Here is a 21,942-nt window from a genome sequence, read left to right as displayed (position 1 = left end):
GCCTGAAGAGCTTACTGGACTTATTTGGGAGTGTGAGCAGCAGTGACACAATCCAGATCCAGGACTATTGATCTTCTCTTTGATCCCTAAGTACCCCAAAGGCCTTCACCAATTGCTCCATTTGCTCTCCCAACGATGCCAACCTTGAAAACCCATTTCTCAGCTTCTCTCACAAATGCCCATGTGCTTTCTGCCCCAACAGCAGGCTGGGCATAATAACATTGTACTCAAAAGAACTCTAGTTGGTGCAGGCAAACATGACTGCCCACTGATACTCCGGCTTCATGCAGGAGCCAGACTAGACGATACTTCTGTTTCCCTCCAATGCATATGCCTAGTTTAGCATTGCCACAGAAACTCTTGGGACACTGACTGGGGCTGATGCTGAGTTCGCTCTGCAGCAGGGCCGGCTCCAGGCACCAGCCCAGCAAGCAGCTGGTTGGGGCGGCCAATGGTGAGGGGCGGCATGTCTGGGTCTTCAGCAGCAATTCGGCGGCGGGTCCCTCACTCTCTCTTGGAGCGAAGGACCTGACGCCGAATTGCCACCAAAGACTGAAGCGGCAGCAGTAGAGCTGCAGATTGCGATTGCAGCTTTTTTTCTTTTTTTTTTCTTTTTGCTGCTTGGGACGGCAAAAATCCTGGAGCTGGCCCTGCTCTGTAGTGATGTAAAAGAGTTACTCCACCGAAAGCGAGTGAGTTCCCTAAGGCAAAACAGCTGAGAGATCAGAATTAGGCCCACTGTACCTTAGAATAAAAAAGATAATTTTCAGCATCCCAGAGTACCAGCAATTTACAAATGAAAGTAACCTACCAATAGTTACCAATATCAACTGACTGACCACGCTTCAGCTCACTAGGAAAGATCTTCCAACCATGACAGAAAAGCAGATCCCTTGTGTGAATATTTCAGTCACATTCCTGCTTCTTTCATACTGAAATCTAGTTTACCAGCATACATCAAAAACATGAATGGCTGCTGGGCTTAAAACTCCCGGCCCAGTGATTCCTCTTGACAATGTTTTCGTGAGACCATCTCCTGGCATACAGAAATTTGGACAACATACGGACACGGATTTGTCAACAGATACACATTTGTGTTTAACAATTAGAACATCTTTCCACCTTCTCTAAGTCCATGGGGCAGAGACCTAAGACCAGGAATCATGGATAAGTGCTTGCGGGTTATTTCCCATAATTGGTTAATGTAATTTGGGGTTTGCAGGTGCTCCTGATTACATTTGGCCCAGAGCACACTACTAAACATGGCATCTTGAATCCTGAGAGATTTGCAATGCTCTGAAACATCAGCCCTGCTTTACACACTGTGCACTGAGTCCACAGCCGATTCTGTACTAGCTTCTAAGTTGTATTGTTTACAGTTAAAGGCAATCGATGATTGAGGTGCTGTACAGCTGAAGGAACCTTTGCAGTCATATTTACTGTTTCTTTCTAGCTGTAATACACGATTCCCATGCTGTGGGAGCCTTCAAATAATGTTAAAATTCAGGAAAATACAGCAGCCAGTGAAATGGCCCAGCCACCTGCATAAGCAAGTTCCCCACAACTTGAACACCATCTAGTAACTGAGGGGGACAGCAGCTCAACAGTGAACCAAGAGTGAGCCGGGAACTTGAACTGAACTCTAAAAGTCAAACCTAAGTTATATATATCAGAAGCTACTGACTGTAACATCCCATCAATTAAACTTTCAAATACACTCCCATGCGTACAGCTCACATCCTGGCTACAGCACTGCCTAAAATGTGGATTCATGAAACAAAATTTCCCTCTTCCCTCTCCCCGTCCACCTCCTTCCACCAGCTCGCCAGCATACAGATATGGCTGAAATCTGGATCTGCTGCAGCTGTATTTTGTAAGGGCAATGGGCAGCACCTGTGTTAGAAGAGAGGGCGTTTCTCATCCGCATCTGAAACAACATCCCTTTTTCAAACCACCCTCATATATATATGTATGTATGTATGTATGTATAAAATTTGTGCTCCTCTCCTCAGATCCTTTTGTAGTGCCTTGGACAAATACAACAGGCATTGTTGGGATCCACTGAAAGTAAACCACAAAAGAGACGTTTTGCTTTGAAGACAGAATAGAAGAACAAAATCTGACTTCTGTGGAATCAATTCTGGGTACATGCATGAGAGTCAGAGACTCAGTGAGTATGTGTGAGAAAGTCTCTCTCACTGGGGGTCAATTTTTCTGCTCGTGGTCAGCCAGTTATTTTATATTCCTTGGGAATTTGGGCTCAACGTTTATAGCTCTATCCCTGCCCCTCTCATCTTAAGGGATCTTCATATTGGAGCAGTCCCTTCATACAGCCTTGGAGAACCGCATCACGGCTACCCCTCCTTCTCACAGAAGAGTGCATGAAACTTCGCAAACTATACTGCTCTTTATGCAACCCACTGAGATGGACGCTGACTGCCAAGAAACACAAAACACTCCCTCTTCCCCAGGAGTAGCATGCACTGCCTGCTTCTGCAGTATTTCCCATGGGAGCAAGAGAACAGCACCAGAAATCAAATTCGGGTCTCCCGCGGGGCAGTAAATACCAATACATCAGCCGTGTCCTGATTTTCCTCAGTTCTTTCCGGGCAAATATGAAAATGGTTTCAGGAATAACGTGCTGCCCTTTGCATCTTTAGATGAAAAGATGCTCCCTGGAACAAAATTCCCACAATTTAGTCCTGAAAGAACTGCTAAGGTGATCATGTGACCCAACAAAATGCAAGGAAGTCATTACAGGGCTGTTAGCTCAGTCTCACTATGTCCAAGCACTATAGTGCACAGACGCCTGGATCTTGAAATCAGATCCACACAGGTGGACAGAGCCCACTGACTTCAAGGCAGCTCCATGCAGGTGTTAGGTTCACCCGCACAAGTCTGATTGCAAGAATCTGGGCCCGTATCAGGGATTTGCAAAGATGCTGGCCAATGCTTTAAATGCTTGGCTATTACTTACCAATGATGGCACTACACTATTACAAGTGGTACACAAAACATCTATCCTTCCTTACCCAGAAATCCATGGAGGGGGACTACGTATTCTCCCACCATTACATAACCTTATTTGGTGCGGTGAAATGTTCTGATAGCATTTGTTGCAAGGGCCAGAGACACAAAATAATTCCATTAAAGGTAACATGGCTCCTTTGGTTCTTAATGTGATGTTTGTAACATTGGTGGAGTTTACAGTCATAAGGTAATTTTAGCATCGTTTTTGTTACTGAATTTTCATTGGCTGTGACGTGCTGTAACATTTTACCTTACCTCAACATCATAATATGTACAGATTTTTTTTTTAACAGGTATCATTTTCACCTCGACACTGTCACGTGATTTTTATGTATTGGCACTGATGCCATTCTGTCAGTCAAGTTAGTACCAGCAGTGGTCATGTTTTGATCTCTTTTCACCTTGTGACAGATGGGTGCCTGAATTTCGACTCCATGCCAAGGCTGTCAGTAAATGCAATCACTGTCATTTGGTGGTGGGCATCAGAGTGGACTAGTCAAAATCGCCTCATTTTGCTGACCATGCCTACAATTTGAATCAGCAGAATCTACACAATGAACATCAAAAATAGCTTGGTAAACCTTGTGGCAAGGTTCTTAGTCAAAAAGAGAATGCCATCCATCAATCTAAGATTGTTCAATTACTCTCCAATTTCCTTGGTGTTCCTATTCTTCCCAGTCCAGGTTTCCAAAAGTCTTCGGCAGGCTGGAAGTGACTTTTGTTGACATAAAGCTAGACTTGCCCCATACCCACAACTGGGGTCAGATTTTCATGCATGTTCAACTCCCAACATGTCACGGAAGCTCTTTTGAAAATCTCTTCAGTTGCTCAGGTGCCCAGATGGGACTGAGCACTTCTGAAAATTTGGCCTATGGTGTCTTTGGGGGAGATTTTCAAAGGCACAAATGGCAGTTAAGCACCTAACTCCCGGTGACCCCACCTGAGTACAACCCCACTTGACCCCCTGGTTATGTACATGGGTGGCTAGCCCATGCCGCTGTGGACACACTGCTATTTTTAGGCACAAAGCTTGAGCAGATCTAGTGCAGGTATGTCTACACAAGCTGGGAATCACACCTCCCAACTCAAATGTAGACGTGCCCATAGCCTCTCAACTTTTCAAATCTGAACGTTGCTGCTGTTTCTAGATGCATATTTCAAGATTCTCACATATGCCTGTTCTGCTGTTTTTGTCTTCCAGTGCTCCTAAAGTGCTCCTATTTCCATAGAGACAAAGTATGTTTTGCAGTCCACAAAAGACCATCTGCAACAGTTTGCTGCACTTGGGTGTCTGTTCCTTAACCTTACTCATTGTCATAGGTGAACCATATTTGAGATACTATTTCTGAATCCTGACTTCTTTCATGGTTGAAGGCCGTAAGTCCCTGCATCTTTTGTGAGAGTTCTGTATACTATTGACAATAAGCTGATGAGTCTGTAGTTATTCAGGCCTTTCATGTTTCCTTTGTTATGAATGATGTCGCAGTGATCCACATTAATAATGATACCTTCCTAGTCTTCAAATATCTTTTGAAGAGCTTGTGAATGTAGCATGTTGTTTTCATACTGACTCTCAACCTTTTAAGAGGGCATCTAAAATAGCTTTCTCTCTTTCTGGTATTTTATCTCCTTTCATGCTCTTTTATGGCCAATTCAGTGTCTGTGGAAACTTCAGGGTATTTTATGATTTAGGCATATTTTCTTCTGGGTTGCTGGTTTGCATCGATGTATAGGACCACAGAGAATTAGCCTGTTCTCTAAATAATCTTTGTTCCATTACAAAGTATAACAGAGAAGGAGCAAAATCCCCAAACCAAAACCAGACAATTGTTATGCACTATATTGATACTATTATTCTTTATATTACATATTGCCCCCAATGCCACATTAAAAGAACAATAAGATTGCAAAGCCAAGCACTCAAAAGTCAGGAAATATCAGAAGTATGGTTGCCTGAGCACCCTTCATTCAGCTCCCCTTGTGTGTACACATTATGATACAGTCTTAAACCACATGATCACATCTTATTTTTTCCATGGGATCCATGTTCATTCAGCATAAAGAACATGAAAATGTAATCATAAGGAATTGTTTTTGTCATAAGCAGATAAGTAGGAGTTAATAGAACAGAAGTACTTTATATCTCTTCTGACTGTAAAGGGTTAATGAGTTCAGTAAGCCTGGCTGTCACCTGACCAGGGGACCAATCGGGGACAGGATACTTTCAAATCTTGAGGGAAGGAAGTTTCTGTGTGTGCTGTTAGTTTTGGTTGTTGTTCTCTCTGGGTGCTGAGAGTGACCAGACGTGCAACCAGGTTTCTCTCCAATCTCTCCAATACAGGCTCTTATCAGCTCAAAATAGTGAGTACTAGGTAGATAAGGCGAGTTAGGCTTATGTTTTTTTCTTATTTACAAATGTGTATTTGGCTGGAAGAAGTTCAATTGTGTATTTGGCTGAGGAGTCAAAATTGTTTTTGCTGAAAGGATTTTAATTTGTACTTGTATACTTAGGCTGGGAGGTATTTCAGTGTCATAGCTGAAAGACCCTGTACCTAATCCATCTTAATTACAAGATAATTTTTACTGTTTTTTCTCTCTTTAATTAAAAGTTATTGTTTAAGAACCTGATCGTTTTTTTTTTTCTGGTGTGAGACCCCAGGGGACGGGGTCTGGATTCACACGGAATTGGTGGGAGAAAGGAGGGAAGGGGGAGAGAGAGCTTTTTCTCCTGTGTTAGGATACTGTCTCTCGGGAGAGTCTGAGAGGGGAGAGAAAAGGAGGGAGGAAGGTGCATTTTCCTCTCTTTTTAAGATTCAAGGAGTTTGAATCACAGTGTCTTCCAGGTAAACAGGGAGGAAGCCTGGGAGAGGCAACAGGGGGAAGGGTTTACTTTCTTGTGGTAAGATCCAGAGGGTCTGGGTCTTGGGGTCCCCCGGGCAAGGTTTTGGGGGCGGACAGAAGTGTACAGGACTGGAATTCCTGGTTGGTGGCAGCGCTACAAGTACTAAGGTGGTAATTGAGCTTAGAGGAATTCACGCTGGTACCCCATCTTTTGGACGCTAAAGTTCAGAGTAGGGAATTATACCATGACAGTTTTCAATTTTCTTTCACCGAGATCACATGTATTGTTCAGTACAGCTCTGGTTAAAATAATCCTAGATCCTGCACAGGCATTAGTTTTTATTACTATTTATTCTTGGATTGCAGAAGTGTCTAGATCAGAGTTTCTCAAACTAAGGGCCCTGAACCCCAAAGGGGTCTCAAGACAATTGTGGGGAGTGTCACAAGATGGTATGGTATTGCCACTCTTACTTCTTCACTGCTGCTGGTGGAGGTGCTGCGGTCAGAGCTGGGCGACTGGAGAATGACAGCTGCTGGCCAGGCACCCAGCGCTGAAGGCAGTGCCGCCACCAGCAGCAGCGCAGAAGTAAGGGTGGCATGGTCTGGTATTACTGTACTCTGCCCTCCAGCAGTGTCCTTCAGTTGGAAACTTGAAATACGGTCACCCTACTTCACTGCCTTTGACTGCAGGAATAATGATTACATACTTCATTTAGTGCTCCTTTGAGTATGTAGAGTAATTTGCTATCACTTTTTTGGGGGGAGGGGGGTGGAATCATCACAGCCTGAAATATTTTCAAAAGGGGATCTGGCAAAAGAGAGTCTGAGAACCGCTGTGCTAGGTACTGTGCAAACATACAATCAGAGACAGTCCTTGCCCCAAAGAGCTTATAATTTAAGTAGACAAGCCAGACAAAGGGTGGGTGAAAGGCAGTGTTATTATCCCCATTTTACAGATGCATCAGGGAGATGAAGAGAGTTGCTCAAGGTGACATAGGAAGCCTGTGGCAGAGATGGAAATGAACTCAGATCTCCTGAGTATCATTACTCCAGTGCCGAGCGACAAGACCATCCTTTCTCTGATGTAATTCTAGCCGCTGACTTTTATTTTGTCATACAAAGAACAATCTACTCTGTGCCAGATCTTGAAACCCCTTACTCAGATGAGTAATTGCTTGAAATCAATGGGACTCCATGTGTGAGTTAGGAACTTCCAGAACTCTGTAGGTGAAATTCACACAGAGATAGGGAGTGAAAGCAAGAGAACATGGACAATTCATTGTATTTTCTAAACAGTGCCCTATGTGTATTTTGCATCTCGCATACTCAGCTATACAGCTGTAGCTCAACTATGGAAAAACCCACATAGCTAAACACTGCAGCTTAAACGAGCCTTGGCTAGAGAAGACAACCAATTTGTGATCTTGTTCTGGGTGTGTGCGTGGACAAGATGTCTGAACCACTCAGTTGCGGGTAACACATGGGCACCTCACAAAACTCTCAGAGAGGTTAACAGAACCGAAAGAAAAGGAAACATACTAGTTTGCATTCACTTTCAAAACAAAAAGCCCCCAAAGGCAATTAATGCCTGATGCACATGTGCAGCAACATTGTTACAGTTGCCTGGGAACCCATGCTGGAGAGGAAAACGGGCTCTAATACAGTAAATGAATGGAAGAGACTTGGCGCTAATATAGGCAAAGGTTTTCCCTTGCATGAGGCGCTTGGCAGAATAGTGCCCTCCTCCCTTTGCTTTTTGCAGCACTCTTACTCTCTTAACCAGGCAGCTTGGCATGGACAGGAGAAAATTTTTATGTATTGTTTGAAAATGTCATGTCCAAATACGGTACTTCAGGCCTGCTTTAAAAAATATGCATCTGCTATATAGAATACAGCATGTAAGGAATAGAACACTATATCTGGACCTATGCACCCATTCTAGGTTATTAAGCCTATGCCCAGATCAGGGGCGGCTCTAGGCTTTTCCGCTCCAAGCACGGCAGGCAGGCTGTCTTCGGCGGCTTGCCTGCGGAGGGTCCGCTGGTCTCACGGCTTCAGACCTTCCGCAGGCAAGCCGCCAAAGGCAGCTTGCGCCTGTGGGAGGTCCGCCGAAGCCGCGGAATCAGCGGACCCTCTGCAGGCAAGCCGCCAAAGGCAGCCTGCCTGCTGCCCTCGCAGCGACCGGCAGAGCGCCCCCAGTGGCTTGCCGCTCCAGGCAAGCGCTTGGCGTGCTGGTGCCTGGAGCTGCCCCTGGCCCAGATATCATATTCTGGAATTTCTCGCACTAAATACAGATTGCAGTGCAACAAATTATAATTATGACCCTCATTGGTATACACACAATCATCCAATGAGGGCTGCTCTGAGTGTGTTAATGCTTCCTGCTTATAGATAATATTCTGGGTTGAATGCACTCTGAGGCTCAAGAACAGTACAAACAACTGCTTAATCCTTAGGGTATGGCTACACTTGGAATTTCAAAGCGCTGCTGTGGCAGCGCTGCGGAAGCGCTGCCGCGGCAGCGCTTTGAAGTGTGAGTGTGGTCGGAGCGGCAGCGCTGGGAGAGAGCTCTCCCAGCGCTGCACATAAACCACATCCTTTACAGGTGTAGTGTGCAGCGCTGGGAGCCGCGCTGCCAGTGCTGCCGCCCTGATTACACTGACGCTTTACAGCGCTGTATCTTGCAGCGCTCAGGGGGGTGTTTTTCACACCCCTGAGCGCGAAAGTTGCAGCGCTGTAAAGTGTGAGTGTAGCCATACCCTTAGACTGTCCCATGTGAAGTAGGCAATTATTATCCCAGTTTGATAGTTGCAGAAAGTGAAGGAAAGAGCTAGCAATGTGTGTCCAGTCATGTGTATTCACTGAACAGTTTACTCTGACAGCAAACCCGAAGCACAGATGCATGCTGGCCAGTTCCAAAACCCATGAAACATGTGAATAAACCAAATTAAACAGAGCCTCATTCTGCACCTCCTACATTGGTATATGCTGTTGTGGTAGCACCTAGGGGATCTACCCCAATTGTGCGAAGTGCCATGCAAACACAGAACACAATCTCTACCCCGAAGAGTGTACAATCGAATTATAAGATGAAAGAAAAACAGTGGCTGTAACACGAGTGCTCCCTTTGATTTCTATAGGAGTACTGGTATGGCAAGGTCCTACTCAACATTAGAATGGCAGAACTGGGATCCATGTGAGTATGATTTTCTCACCTGTACAAGTGGTGCTGCATCAGGCTCAAATGTATGGAGCACACAATATATTATAGTTTAAAATTAGTATTGGAGCCAAATAAGGAGACACACATTAGGGCTGATTCTGATCTTGCTTGAACCAGGAGCAATCCATAAGACTTCACTAGAATTACTTCTAATTTACACTACAGCAAGTGATTTACACCACTGGGCCTGATTGCAATGCCCCGCTGTTCCCAGCTGGCAATGGTGTACAGCCACTCTGCACAGATGCAAACTACCATGCAAGGTGCAAAGCTGTGGGGAATCATGCCTGCTGCGTGCCTGGGCATAGTCAGCTACAAAACAATGTTCACCTCAGAGTCTCCTATGGAAGTGGGCTCAGTAGCAGGGAAAGCACTTTGCTTTAACACGCTGAAGTTTCTGAATGACAGGTGTGTTGATCTACTGAATTAATAGTATTTATTAACATATAACAACAGGCTCAAGCAAAGTGGGTAATGTAAAGAAATTCTGCAGCTCTGAGGGCTATTTCTTTTGTTACTCTTGGTTAAGGCAGCAAGTCTGTCTTTAACTTCCCCTTAGTTACGTCTACATTTAATGCCGTTGGGTTTCCAGGGTGTTTTATGTCCCATTCATCTATATATATTTCCAGATTTGCACTCAACGGGAAGCATTAAGGGGTAAGTGTCAGCCGGAGCTGGATTCTCCAGGTCTAAAGCTGAGGATGAGAGTAATGGGACAAATTTGGGAGTCAGACTGAATGCTCAGGAAATCCGAAAAGCGGCCTTGAAAATGTATTTACAAAAATTAAAACCGTCGAGCCAGTCCCTCGGCTGGTGTCATCAGGCGTAGAGCCACTGCACTCAAAAACCAGAAGACAAAGAAAAAGCACACAACCTTTACGATGCATAAAATATAATCTCATAATTGTTAAAGGCAACCTGATGACGTTTGAACCCTTGGGGCTGGCAGTATTGCAAGCATGGAGATAGGGAAGATTTAAAGAGAGGGGAGGTGCTAGGATGGTAGTTTCCCCAGCTGCAAACTGGGAAGTATGGTAAAGACCTCCTCTGTGAAGCTCTTAAAGCTCTTTGGCTGAAAGGTGCTATGTCCGAGCTAGGGGTTAATTAATTAATTATTATTTATTATTATTATTCTGTCGGGGGAGGGTATTTTCTGGGAAGTAGGGACAGATGGATTGGGTGCATGGCCTGAGGAGTGGCTCTGCACTAGGGGAAGGAGTGTGTGGGAAGACTGGCAATGGGAGGTAGAAAGGTAAGTGGTATTTGGTCTCGGAAAGAAGAGTGATCAGGGATGCAGATCAAGAAGCAGAAGGGAGTAGGAAGGGAGATGAGAGTGGTTCTGAACGTGGTGCCTAACAGTTGTAAAATATAGATACAAAAACATATTTCACCAAAATACAAAGTCATCTAACAAGTGAGTGACTTGACCTACTGAATGCAAGGAGACGACTCACAGTAGTAAAATCATCATACCTAGTTTCTTTTGACCCTCCAAGCAATAAAAGAAGTGCTGGCAAGATCAGGGCCTTATTCACTGGGTAGCATTAAACTTAACCTTAAACATAAGACATAACTTTTTATCTAAGTAGAAAGAGAGAAAACCCTTACAAAGGACAATCCAACTCACGGTGAGTAATGACTCTGGGTGAAGTCCTAATAAGACTACTTATGGAGTAAGGTGCAACTCAACGTAAGGGTGGCAGAATTGGACACAAATTAACCATTTAATTCAATTTCTGAATCAATGAAATTTTCCCAGGTAATTCATGAGATTTACAGCCCTGACGTTTTAAAAGGTTGTTCTGGGTCATAATACAAATAAGCATAATTATTACAGACAATTTTACATCTACAAGGATGTTATGTTTTCATTTTGGATTTATTTTTTTTTATTTTATTTTATTTCAGGATTAAGAGAAATAAACTTTCTACCCCAGAGCTGAGTAAGCAATAGCAGACTATATCAATGTATAGTGACCGGGTACTCACAACTCTGAAAGCCCATTTACAATCAGGGACATTCAAGCTTACTTTGAGACATGTTGGCCAATAAATTAACAACCTAATAGGAGATGATGAGTTGTTTGCCCTAAACTTAAGCCTGGAATAAATTTTAACTCCAAGCAATAAAAGAGAAGGCAGATCCTGAGCTGGCATAAATTGTCATATCTTCAGTCAAGCCAGTGGTGGTGTGATTATTTATACCAGCTGAGGATCTCGTGCCAGGAGTTTAAAATGACTGATTGGGCTTTCAATACATTTCTAATTATTTAAAGAACTCCCAAAGGAAGCAGAGTCTATGACTTTAGAAAGATCCTTGATGAGCACTTACTTAGATAAAGAATAGCTATAGAGGAGGGGAAGCACAACAGGGAAATCAAACATAAATGGAAAGAGGCTTCCAATATGATTGGCCAATTTGTATTTTGCTACTTCTGGACTATGGCCTCATTACACTCTGCACAGGATGGCTGCCTCCCAAGAGAAGCCACAGAAAGGAAATACCCTTAAAAAGCTTAGAACTTCGTAAGTCCTCCCCTCCAGCACGGCTAAGACAGCAAACTGTTGTTCTGTATTGTTGAACCGGATGTCAGAAGACTGCCAAGCACAGCCCACAGACCCGCTAATTAAGTGAACTGATTGTGTTTGTTTTGGAACCATTTGCCAACAAAGGAATGTGTCATGCTGATTAGTGAGAGGAGGGTATGTAATATATGTGTATTCAAACCCAGATGAGTGCATAATCCAGGTATTCACTCTGTTTGCTCAAGGACTGACAAAAATGAACGGTGAGCAAACAAGCGGACCAAAGACAAACACCAGTCCTTTAAGAGGGGTCCCTTGTGCGTCCCCCTTTTTTCTTAGATACCTCTGTCTAAACAGGGACCCATCCTGCACAAATTCCAACTCAAAACAAAGGAGAATATTTTGGAATGAGACTTTCCTCTACCTCAGCTGACATGAGACTGTGCATACATTTATAGCCCTCGAAAGCTGAAGTCTAGCTGGGTCTGAAAGGGCCAGATCAGTGGTTCTCAACCAGGGGTACGCGTACTGGGGGTATGCAGAGGTCTTCCAGGGGGTACATCAACTCATCTAGATATTTGCCTAGTTTTATAACAGGCTACATAAAAAGCACTATTAAAGTCAGTACAAACTAAAACTTCACACAATGACTTGTTTATACTGCTCTGTGTACTATACACTGAAATGTAAGTGCAATAGTTATATTCCAACTGATTTATTTTATAAATTATATGGTGAAAATGAGAAAGTCACCCATTTTTTGGTAATAATGTGGGGGTGGCACTTTTGTATTTCTCTGTCTGGTTTTGTAAACAAGTCGTTAAGTGAGGTGAAACTTGGGGTACGCAAGACAAATTGAACTCCTGAAAGGGCTCCCGTAGCCTGGAAAGGTTGGGAATCACTGAGCTAGATCAGGGGTTCTCAATCTTTTTCTTTCTGAGGCCCCCCCAAACATGCTATAAAAACTCCCTGGCCCACCTGTGCCACAACAGCTGTTTTTCTGTATATAAAAGCAGAGGTGCCAGAACTAGGGATGCAGCCGCACCCCCTGGTTTGAAGTGGTTTCCATTTTATACAGGGTTTACAATTTGGTTCAATGGCTCTCACCTCCACTATACAAATTGTTCCAGCCCCCCTGTATAAAACCCTGCGAAGCTCAGCTGCTCAGGATTCGGCTTCAGCCCTGGATGGTGGGGCTCGGGGCAGCGTGACTTCGGCTTTCTGCTCTGGGCTCCAGTGAGTCCACTCCTCTGGACTCTGGGCTCTGCTTGGGGGACCCCCTGAAACCTGCTCATGGCCTCCAAGGGGCCTCGGACCCCTAGTTGAGAAGTGCTGAGCCAGATGACAGCTGTCATTCTGGTTCCTCCAAAGAGACCGAACTCTGATGTAGGAAGCAGAAAGGCCAGGCTGTGGCAAAAACGCCACACCCAAATCAGGACACATGAACGAACTCACCTTGCCTTTCAACTATTTAATGAAGGGGCCACTGAAAAAAGAACAACTTATTTTTGCCATCAACTGCAGATCAGTTTATTACTTGTTTTCTCCCATAAATTTTATAAAAAGCTAAAACAGTACAAAGGTCCAAATTCTGTTCTGCGTTACACCAGTGCAATCCTATTGATTTCAATGGCTATGCACTGGGACAGCTGAGAGTAGAATTTGGTCCTTTGGGACACTTGTGACCACATTTTCAGCCAGCCCCAAACACCTCCTTTTCTTCCACTTGCCACTGATGATGGCCACAAAAGCTGCCACGTGCCTCTTTCTAAACATGAAGAATCCAGTTCAATTTGCTAATCAAACCAGTTGCATGGTCAAAAACTGACATGCAACACCGAAGAAAATTAGGCTTCTGAGTTAGAGCTGCCATTCTCTTCTTATCTTCACATCTATAACACAGGCATCAAAGAGTCTAGATGATCATAGGTACCACGAGTTGCAACAGTTGGGCACAAGAATATGAGAAAATGAGTGAATCCCAGAAAAGTGCGACTGAAAGTGAAAACAGCAACTGAAACCTAATTATAGCCTTGCGATCCTCATAACAGAACATCTAAGTTACAAATCTAAGGGCTTGTCTCCACTTATCGGTGGATTGACACTGCGGTGACCGATCCACCAGGGGTCAGTTTGGAGGGTCTAGGGAAGACCCACTAAATGGATCGCCAATCGCTCTCCCGTCAACTCCGGTACTCCAATGGAACTAGAAGCATAAGGTAAGTCAACAGGAGAGTTTCTCCCTTCGACCCAGTGTGGTGTAACCACTGCAGTAAGTCGACCTAAGCTACATCGACTCCAGCTATATTATTCACGTAGCTGGGGTTGCGTAACTTAGGTCGACTTAACCCTGTAGTGTAGACTTGCCCTAAATTCGCACCTTAGCTGATTTAGGAGACGTGTTGTTTTATAATCCAGTAAAAAGTACAGCACAAGTCATGTCTTCAGGTTTAGTGAGTAAGAACGTCCAAGTTCTCTGAATCTTGTTCTGGTTCTCTCTTCTCACAGGTATAGTGTATTCTGTGTATTGTAACCATTTCTGTCTATCTGTGTAGTCCTTATATTATGCCTATGACCATGATGAGCAGCTAGGTCAGCAATCTTTGTCATGTATGTCACACAATAGCACATATAAAAGTTTCTGCTCTCACCTGTGCTGCCCATGTGCTGGTGGAGCACCAAGTGAAACATATAAGCTAACTTGTCAGTGTCACTTGCCTCTGTTTGCAGGTGGAATAGAGCAGGAAAATTAAACTGAAATGACCTGGTTAGTTTCTCTTTGCTGCTCTGCTCCAAGGCAGAATGGGGTATCAGCAAGGAGAAGAAAAAAACTAGTGAGGAGGGGAAGCGGAGCGGCTGGGGACAGGGATAAAAGCAAGGATTAGCAAAACAAGAGGAGGGAGGGGAGCAAAAGGAATGAACAGCTAAAAAAGGAGAGCAATATTGGAGACCCTTCATTGTTTGTGACTTAATTAAAACTGTTACTGAAGAAAGCTTCCTTTGGCTGGCATGACTTCAATAATTATTTTGCATTTGTTGCATTGTGTCACTTGAACATAAATAACTGCTGACCTCTGCGTGTACAAACAGAGAGAGGAGCAGTTTCACTCGGCTTTCACTAGCCTTTTGAGAAATGCTCCAGGTTTCAGAAAGGTTTTAAATTCTACAAGTGTGAGTATGCAGTCTCTGGCTTCAGTTCACAGGCTCTGGACACTACAAACCCCAAGGCTTTGGTGGCCAATCAAAAATTCAATAGACAAATCATGTACGTGCACACAGTTCAATTAAGCTTCGCCACCCGACTATTTCACTACTTATTTTTCTGTTCTCATCAGGCTTTGTGGATATCGTTAATTGTTTAGTACAGTCTTAATAGTCCTCTTACGCCGTTTCATCTAAGTCTTTCCCTTTTTCCAACTTCTCCCTCCAGATACATTTTTCTTGCACACCATTTATAAAACAAAACTGCACACCTTGTTTAATTTATGTCCAGTGCTTTGTCTCCACATTTCTTGGAATGTGAATTCAGAGAAAGAATGTGCAAATACTCTTTGAAAGACATGTCAGCCTGAAACCCCCAACAGGCTGGCCTTGGCCACTCCCGACACAGAGATCTTTGTAAACTCACGAGAATCCAATTCTCAACGTGGAATTTTGAACAAGCTGATCTGGATCACCCCCAGAGTAGGCTCCTCTGACTTTTTTTCTACTCTACTAATGCAACCGGAGACTAAATTAAGATGAGGGTATATTAGAAAAGGACAGATTGTACTGCTGGAGGTGTCATGTCTTGATGGATAAGAAATTCAAGGTCTTTACCTCTTATGATTGTTCTAAACCCAAGAAACTTCTTGCAAAAGTAGGAACATTGCTCCAGTGTTCTGGTCAAATTCCAGTTTTTGATTACTGCCTTGAGCCTTGTTAGATTTTCCATGTGATTTTAACTGGATACACTATCCTTCCTCAATTCCTGTTCCCATACTGTTATATAGCATGCTGTGCATTGTTAAACAGCTGTTGTAGTCTCACCTAGAGGCAGCTACATTTTAGTGGTGGGTGAGACGATTTCTGTCTGTGTGTGCGTGTGTGCACATGTGAATATAAATCTATGCTGCATACACACACAGACAACAGAGTATCAGTTATATCCTTACCTCACAGTAAGAGTGCGGCCATAACTCAGAAGAGCATCAGAGGGGTAGCTGTGTTAGTCTGGATCTGTAAAAGCAGCAAAGAATCCTGTGGCACCTTATAGACTAACAGACGTTTTGGAGCATGAGCTTTCGTGGGTGAATACCCACTTCGTCAGATGCATGTAGTGGAAATTTCCAGGGGCAGGTATATATATGCTTGCAAGCAAGCTAGAGATAACGAGGTTAGTTCAATCAGGGAGGATGAGGCCCTGTTCTAGCAGTTGAGGTGTGAAAACCAAGTTATCTCTAGCTTGCTTGCATATATATATATATATATACCTGCCCCTGGAAATTTCCACTACATGCATCTGACGAAGTGAGTATTCACCCACGAAAGCTCATGCTCCAAAATGTCTGTTAGTCTATAAGGTGCCACAGGCTTCTTTGCTGCAAACTCAGAAGAGGTGATGATTATCTAATAACGCATGGGCACATTCTACCATAGGTCCAGTGAAATCAAAGGCAGGAAAGACCTACAAAGTCATCCTCAGCTGACCTTTGTATTTGTAGGCCCCTGTGTAAACTCAGTTGTGCATAGCCACAGGGAGATTCCTGCTAGAAAGCAGCCCCTGAGGGCCTCTATCCTTTTGAGCATCAGTAGTGGGATCTACAGGTGTTTGAGAGCTGTGTGAAATGGGGTTTAGGCTCTTTTGAACCAGATAAATGACAAAGTGGCCCTTCTCTATCTATCTGCTTGCAGGCTCAGGGATGGCCTCTCTGGAACACAAGTCCAAGGCAGACGTCCTTAACTGTGAACTAGTGAGGCCCACTCCTGCTGAAATGGAATGTCATTTGACCTGGAATTTGAGAAGATAAGACATGCAGGTAAAACACATGAAAGGAAGGATACTGTACCTGCTTGTGGAAATATCCTCAAAGGGGTAAAGGATCTCTCCATTGTTACAAATCTCGCAGATGAAGCCCTTTTGGCTACAAAGGCTGCAGCTGTACACATGAGAGGTGGCAAACTTGATTACCTTCCCCAAGAAAGGAGCCAATTTTCCTTCAATAACCTGGAAGAAGAAAATGACATTAACAAACTCATCTGGGAGCAGGATTCCTTGAAACAGTGACATGTTTGTCTCATTTTCATTAAGACAGGGAAGCGACTACTCACAGTCAGTTGAAATAATCTGAATATAACTCCCAGTTATGGCTGCATGAAAATCCTAAGTATGGTCAAAGTAATATTAATGGTCAAATCTGCGCAGAACTGACAATGGTGAAAAGTGGAAAATTCGTGCGATTGCTCTCCCGTTAAACATATATATGGCAACAACATTACTGAATAGTGGATCATTTTACGTATCACATATGTCAAATACCAAGGCACGATGGGATAAGATAGGGTTTTGTCTACACAGTGGGGGAATGCGCTCTGGGGGGGGTGATTTCTAAAATGCACTAACTGGTCTGGACAGACTCTGCCGGTGGACACTAAACATGTCCTAGTGCCCTTTAACACAGTGGTCACACAGACCAATTAACGTGTAACATGTAGTGCCTTTAGAAACCAACCCCCCACAGAGCACATTACCCCAGTGTGTAGACAAGCCTAAGAAGAGAGTTTCATTCTTTCACATAAACACAAATGCAGAAAGATCAGTGACAGCTCAGAAAACTTTCTTCAATTCTTTTCCTTTACTGTTACTTTTTATTCACATTTTTTTGGCCCAAACGCCAATGATGTTTTAAAATACTAATTTTCTCTTCATTCACTTTTATCACAAAACACAGTTCTGCACCCAAATCTATTTTTTTTTCCCATTGATCAAATGGAGGTTTCTAATTGTAACAGAGGTGATTTTTTGGTACATTGATAACCATTCCAACACTGTATTTATTCTTTTCTACAACGAGATGAATTCTAAAATAAATGACTCAAAGGAAATGGCAGTTTCTCCTTAAGTGACCAACTCTCCAATCAAAAAGACCCACATCAATCCACTATCAGACAATAGTGTAAGGCAATCAGAAGTAATTTGCACTCCCTTCTTGGTGCGAAAAAACTGTGTAATGTAGATTAAGCCCCTAGCCACAACACTCCTCTAAATTTCTGATTCAATGACAACGTTTCAATAAGGGCACTTCAGGCAAAATACTTCTTCAGACGAAATTTCATGATCTTTAAGAAATTCTGCTAGTGTAAGGAGTAATGAGCAAAGCACAGGGCCCTCATATGATACTTTCGCTCCCCTCTCTTCCCATGGTGTGAATGGCAGCCTGCTAGATTACTGGTAGAAACATGTGGTAGGATTTGACACTGACCTACAGTTAACAGGAACATAATAACTGTTCTTTAAAGGAGTATGCTAAAGATGTCCCCAGCTCCCAAATAGATGAAGGATCATATTTAAATGTGTGCCTAATTTGCCAGGTTTGGCTCACATGGATTTTCAATACATTTTGCTCATTGGTTTCAATTCACACTATTTCATACCACTTGAATTTCACTGGAAATTTCAGGCTGATACAAAACCAACGTGGCCAAGGTGAAGCTCAAAGGAAAGCTGGTGACTACAAATCCCAGTAGCATTCTTCATCTCTGTCTAGCAGCGTTACTTCTAAAGGCCCATTCTATTCCATTACCCTTCCCATCGCCATCGCTGGGAGAAGACAAGCAGGAAAGGAAATGTAATGGATGCCACTAAGGGTACGTCCACACTACCTGCCAGATTGGCAGGTAGCAGTCGATCTATCGGGGATCAATTTATCACGTCTAGACGCGATCCCCGAACACGCTCCCTGCCGACTCTGGAACTCCACTAGGACGAGAGGCAGAAGCGGAGTCGTCGGGGGAGCCACGGTTATCGATCCCGCGCCATGAGGACGGGAGGTAAGTCAAAATAAGATACTTCGACTTCAGCTACACTATTCCCATAACTAAAGTTGTGTATCTTACATCAACCCCCCAACCCAGTGTAGACCAGGCCTTAGTGGAAGTGTCCCCTCCTTGACAAAGCTCCACACGGTTGAGACCATCTGTAAGAACAGGAAGCGGCGATGTTATTGCTAGCGTTACAGATAGGACATCTGCTCATGTTCGAGGGGAAAATGACGTTCCTATTGCATCCTGGCATAGGAAAACCCCTATACTGGGACATAAACAATTCAGAAAGGTCACTGCATGTAACGGAACATGAAGGTTTGGTTCAAGGCAATGACACTGCGAACCTTATAGGCAGATCCCAACCTGAGGAGCAACAAGTTAATGCTGCAGTGTTAGAAAGAAAGAAAGATCTTTTGCTTTCAAACTCAAGAGTAACTGAGGGTCAAAAGTCCAAATCAAGTGGAGGGTGGAGGACGGGAGCTTAGCAGCATCCAAGAAGCATGAGAAACAGCAGCAGTGTTGCTTAAACATCTTGGCTAGAGTTTCAAAGATGGATAGTGATTCTGGGGTGCCTCAGGTATTTTTTGGGTCCCAACCCGAGTCACCTTAATGGGACCTGATTTTCAGGGTGGGTGCTGAGCACGGCCTGAAAGTCAGGCCTCTTAGTTGGGCACTTAGCGGCTGAAGTGCCCCAAATCACCAGTCAGAAAACCTTAGCCAGAAAGCCATAATTGGAACCAACAGACTAAGAGAACTGGCTAAATGAGGGGAGGGAGCTATTATGTATATTTGAAGGACTCTTGTTTAAATATTAAAACAAAAAGAAATCAGGTCTGTGTCTGAATGCAAATAAAGTGTGAAGAGAAAAGCAGGGCCTGGAGTTTCGTCTTTGTCATTTAAAGAACACTTCTCTGTGATTCATTCACACCCTGCTCCCTCTCCAAGCCTATGGAAACGCTTCAAGCTTCTGCACCTCGAAGAGTGTTAACTCTCCAGGAGTGGCAGCAAGCCCCCAAAAGAAAGGCTCTTCCAACACCGATGCATGGAATGTACCTACACAGCTTCAGAAAAGGCAATAACTTGTAGGCATTTTCAAACAGCACGGTGCGGATAATATTGTAGCCCTTGACAGCACATGCTGCAAATTACACATCAGTAAAGCAGGGCCTAGCTTTAACATTAACCCTTACTTTGCCACTACATGGGCACTCACCCAACAGCACCTTTTGAATAGGAAAAGAAATCTGAGGGATCCTTTGAAATACTGCTAGGAATCTAAGGACTGATACAGCACACAGAACTGGATGTAGCAAGCACTTGATCCTATGGGCAAGATACAGCAGTTGCTTCATACAGCACTGCACTAACTTCTACGTGCACTTTCAGAGGTTGAGAGATGCCACTCGGATAGTTACGCTGGTCTACAATACAGCGTTAGGTTGAAGTAAGGCAGCTTAACTGTCTACACTACAATGTTGCTCCCGCTGATATAAGTTGCCCACTACACCAACCTAATAACTCCAGCTCCGCAAGAGGCATAGCATTTAGATGGATGTAGCTAGGGCGATGCAGTGTGAAGTAACAGGGGCAGGAACAGGACAGATAATAAACCAGACAAAATCATAAAGCCCTGGTATGCGCACACCTTGAATACTGTGTGCAGGTCTGGTCACACATCCCCAAAAATACATTAGAATTGGAAAAGGTGCAGAGGGGGGCAACAAAAATGATTAGGGGTATGGAACAGCTTCCTTAAGAGGAGAGATTAAAAAGAATGGGACTGTTTAGTTTAGGAAAGATACAACTGAAGAAAGATATGACAGAGGTCTATAAATCATGACTGGTGTGGAGGAAGTGAATAAGGAAGTGTTATTTACTCCTTCACATAACACAAGAACTAAGGGTCACCTGATGAAATTAATACACAGCAGGTTTAGAACAAACAAAAGGAAGTACTCCTTCACACAATGCACAATCAGCCGGTGGAACTTGTTGCTATGGGATGTTGTGAAGGCCAGAAGACTAAATGGGTTCTAAAAAGAATTAGCTAAGCTCCTGGAGGATAGGTCCATCAGTGGCTATTAGCCAAGATGGCCAGGAACACAACCCCCTGCTCCGGGTGTCCCTAAACCTCCAGCTGACAGAAGCTGGGACTGGATATCAGGGGATGGATCACTTGATCAATTGCCCTGTTCTGTTCATTCCCTCTGAAGCACCTGATACTGGTCACACTCAGAGACAGGGTACTGGGCTAGGTGGACCACTGGTCTGACCCAGTTTTTGGGTCAACATCCCATCCAATATCTGGATAACTAGACTCTTTTAGTCTTTCCTAATTCACATTTGTGGTGGGGCAAAAAAGGTCAGATCAAAATGCCAATCCTACAGTCATTTCATCTTTCACTTTATGCAGACAGTTCATCTGGTTTTACTTAGTACCCGCATCACTTTTGGTGATCCTTGTACAGTTGGCCTTGTGACTTACGACTTCAATTTTATATTCTATTTTTTTGTAGTTAGTAAGCACTGACGACAGACTCGGGTCTGCATAAGACACAAAATACAGTTTTCTGCTCCAGAGAGCTTAAAATCCACACAAGATAGACTTGACAGGCCACCCAGAGAAGTGCAAAATCTGAGTTTTATGAATGCATTGCAGATAACTGTGATTAATGTGTATTCCAGTATAACCCAGTGTCCTCTATTGAATTCATGGCCCCAGTGTGCTAGGAGCTGTGCAAACATACAGTAAAAATCAATAACTTCCCTAAAGAGCTTCCTGTCTTAATAGACAAGACGGGCAAAGGGAGGGAGAGTACAGATGGAGTATTGAAGCAGAGTCAGTATATGACTTGACTGACATCACACAGGAAGACTATGGCAGAGCTGGGTATTAAACTCAGATGTCCAAATGTATGTCACCTATTTTCAAAAAAAGTATTTATACATAGCTAATCATACCACAGCGCAAGGAATTAAATTGAATGGCAAACCAGTTCTGTCCACAAAGACTTGCACTGTCTCTGTGAGAAAGCCTAGATGGCCAGAACGGTGAGGAAAGTTGATGTATATTTTCCATGAAATATTTTTTGTCATAGCAGTGTATTAGCTTGATTGATACTTCTGGTGTGTACACATGGTACTGCAGTGAAGATCCAGTCTTCAAAAGCAACATGCACCCCAATCTGCAATATGAATAATAGCCCCTTTTACAGCATTTGAGGATGAGGACAAAACGCAATATCAAACTGATGCTTTCACTGTTTTTAGTGTCTGCAAATTCAGGGCCATTTCACTTC

The 21,942-nt window shown here is 43.6% G+C and overlaps 1 protein-coding gene across 1 annotated transcript in view; it reads right to left on the bottom strand.

The window, feature by feature from the left end:
- PLEKHM3 (pleckstrin homology domain containing M3) overlaps window positions 1-21,942 on the bottom strand; it is a 127,700-nt gene that overhangs the window by 6,462 nt on the left and 99,296 nt on the right. Inside the window, exon 7 of the mRNA XM_032765032.2 lies at window positions 16,669-16,826. Within this exon, the coding sequence (XP_032620923.1) occupies window positions 16,669-16,826 (158 nt within the window). The remainder of the gene's footprint in view (window positions 1-16,668; window positions 16,827-21,942) is intronic.

The sequence above is a fragment of the Chelonoidis abingdonii genome, chromosome 10 (genome assembly GCF_003597395.2).
Source record: "Chelonoidis abingdonii isolate Lonesome George chromosome 10, CheloAbing_2.0, whole genome shotgun sequence".
Lineage (NCBI taxonomy): Eukaryota > Metazoa > Chordata > Testudines > Testudinidae > Chelonoidis > Chelonoidis abingdonii.
This window is presented reverse-complemented; position numbering and strand designations above follow the sequence as displayed.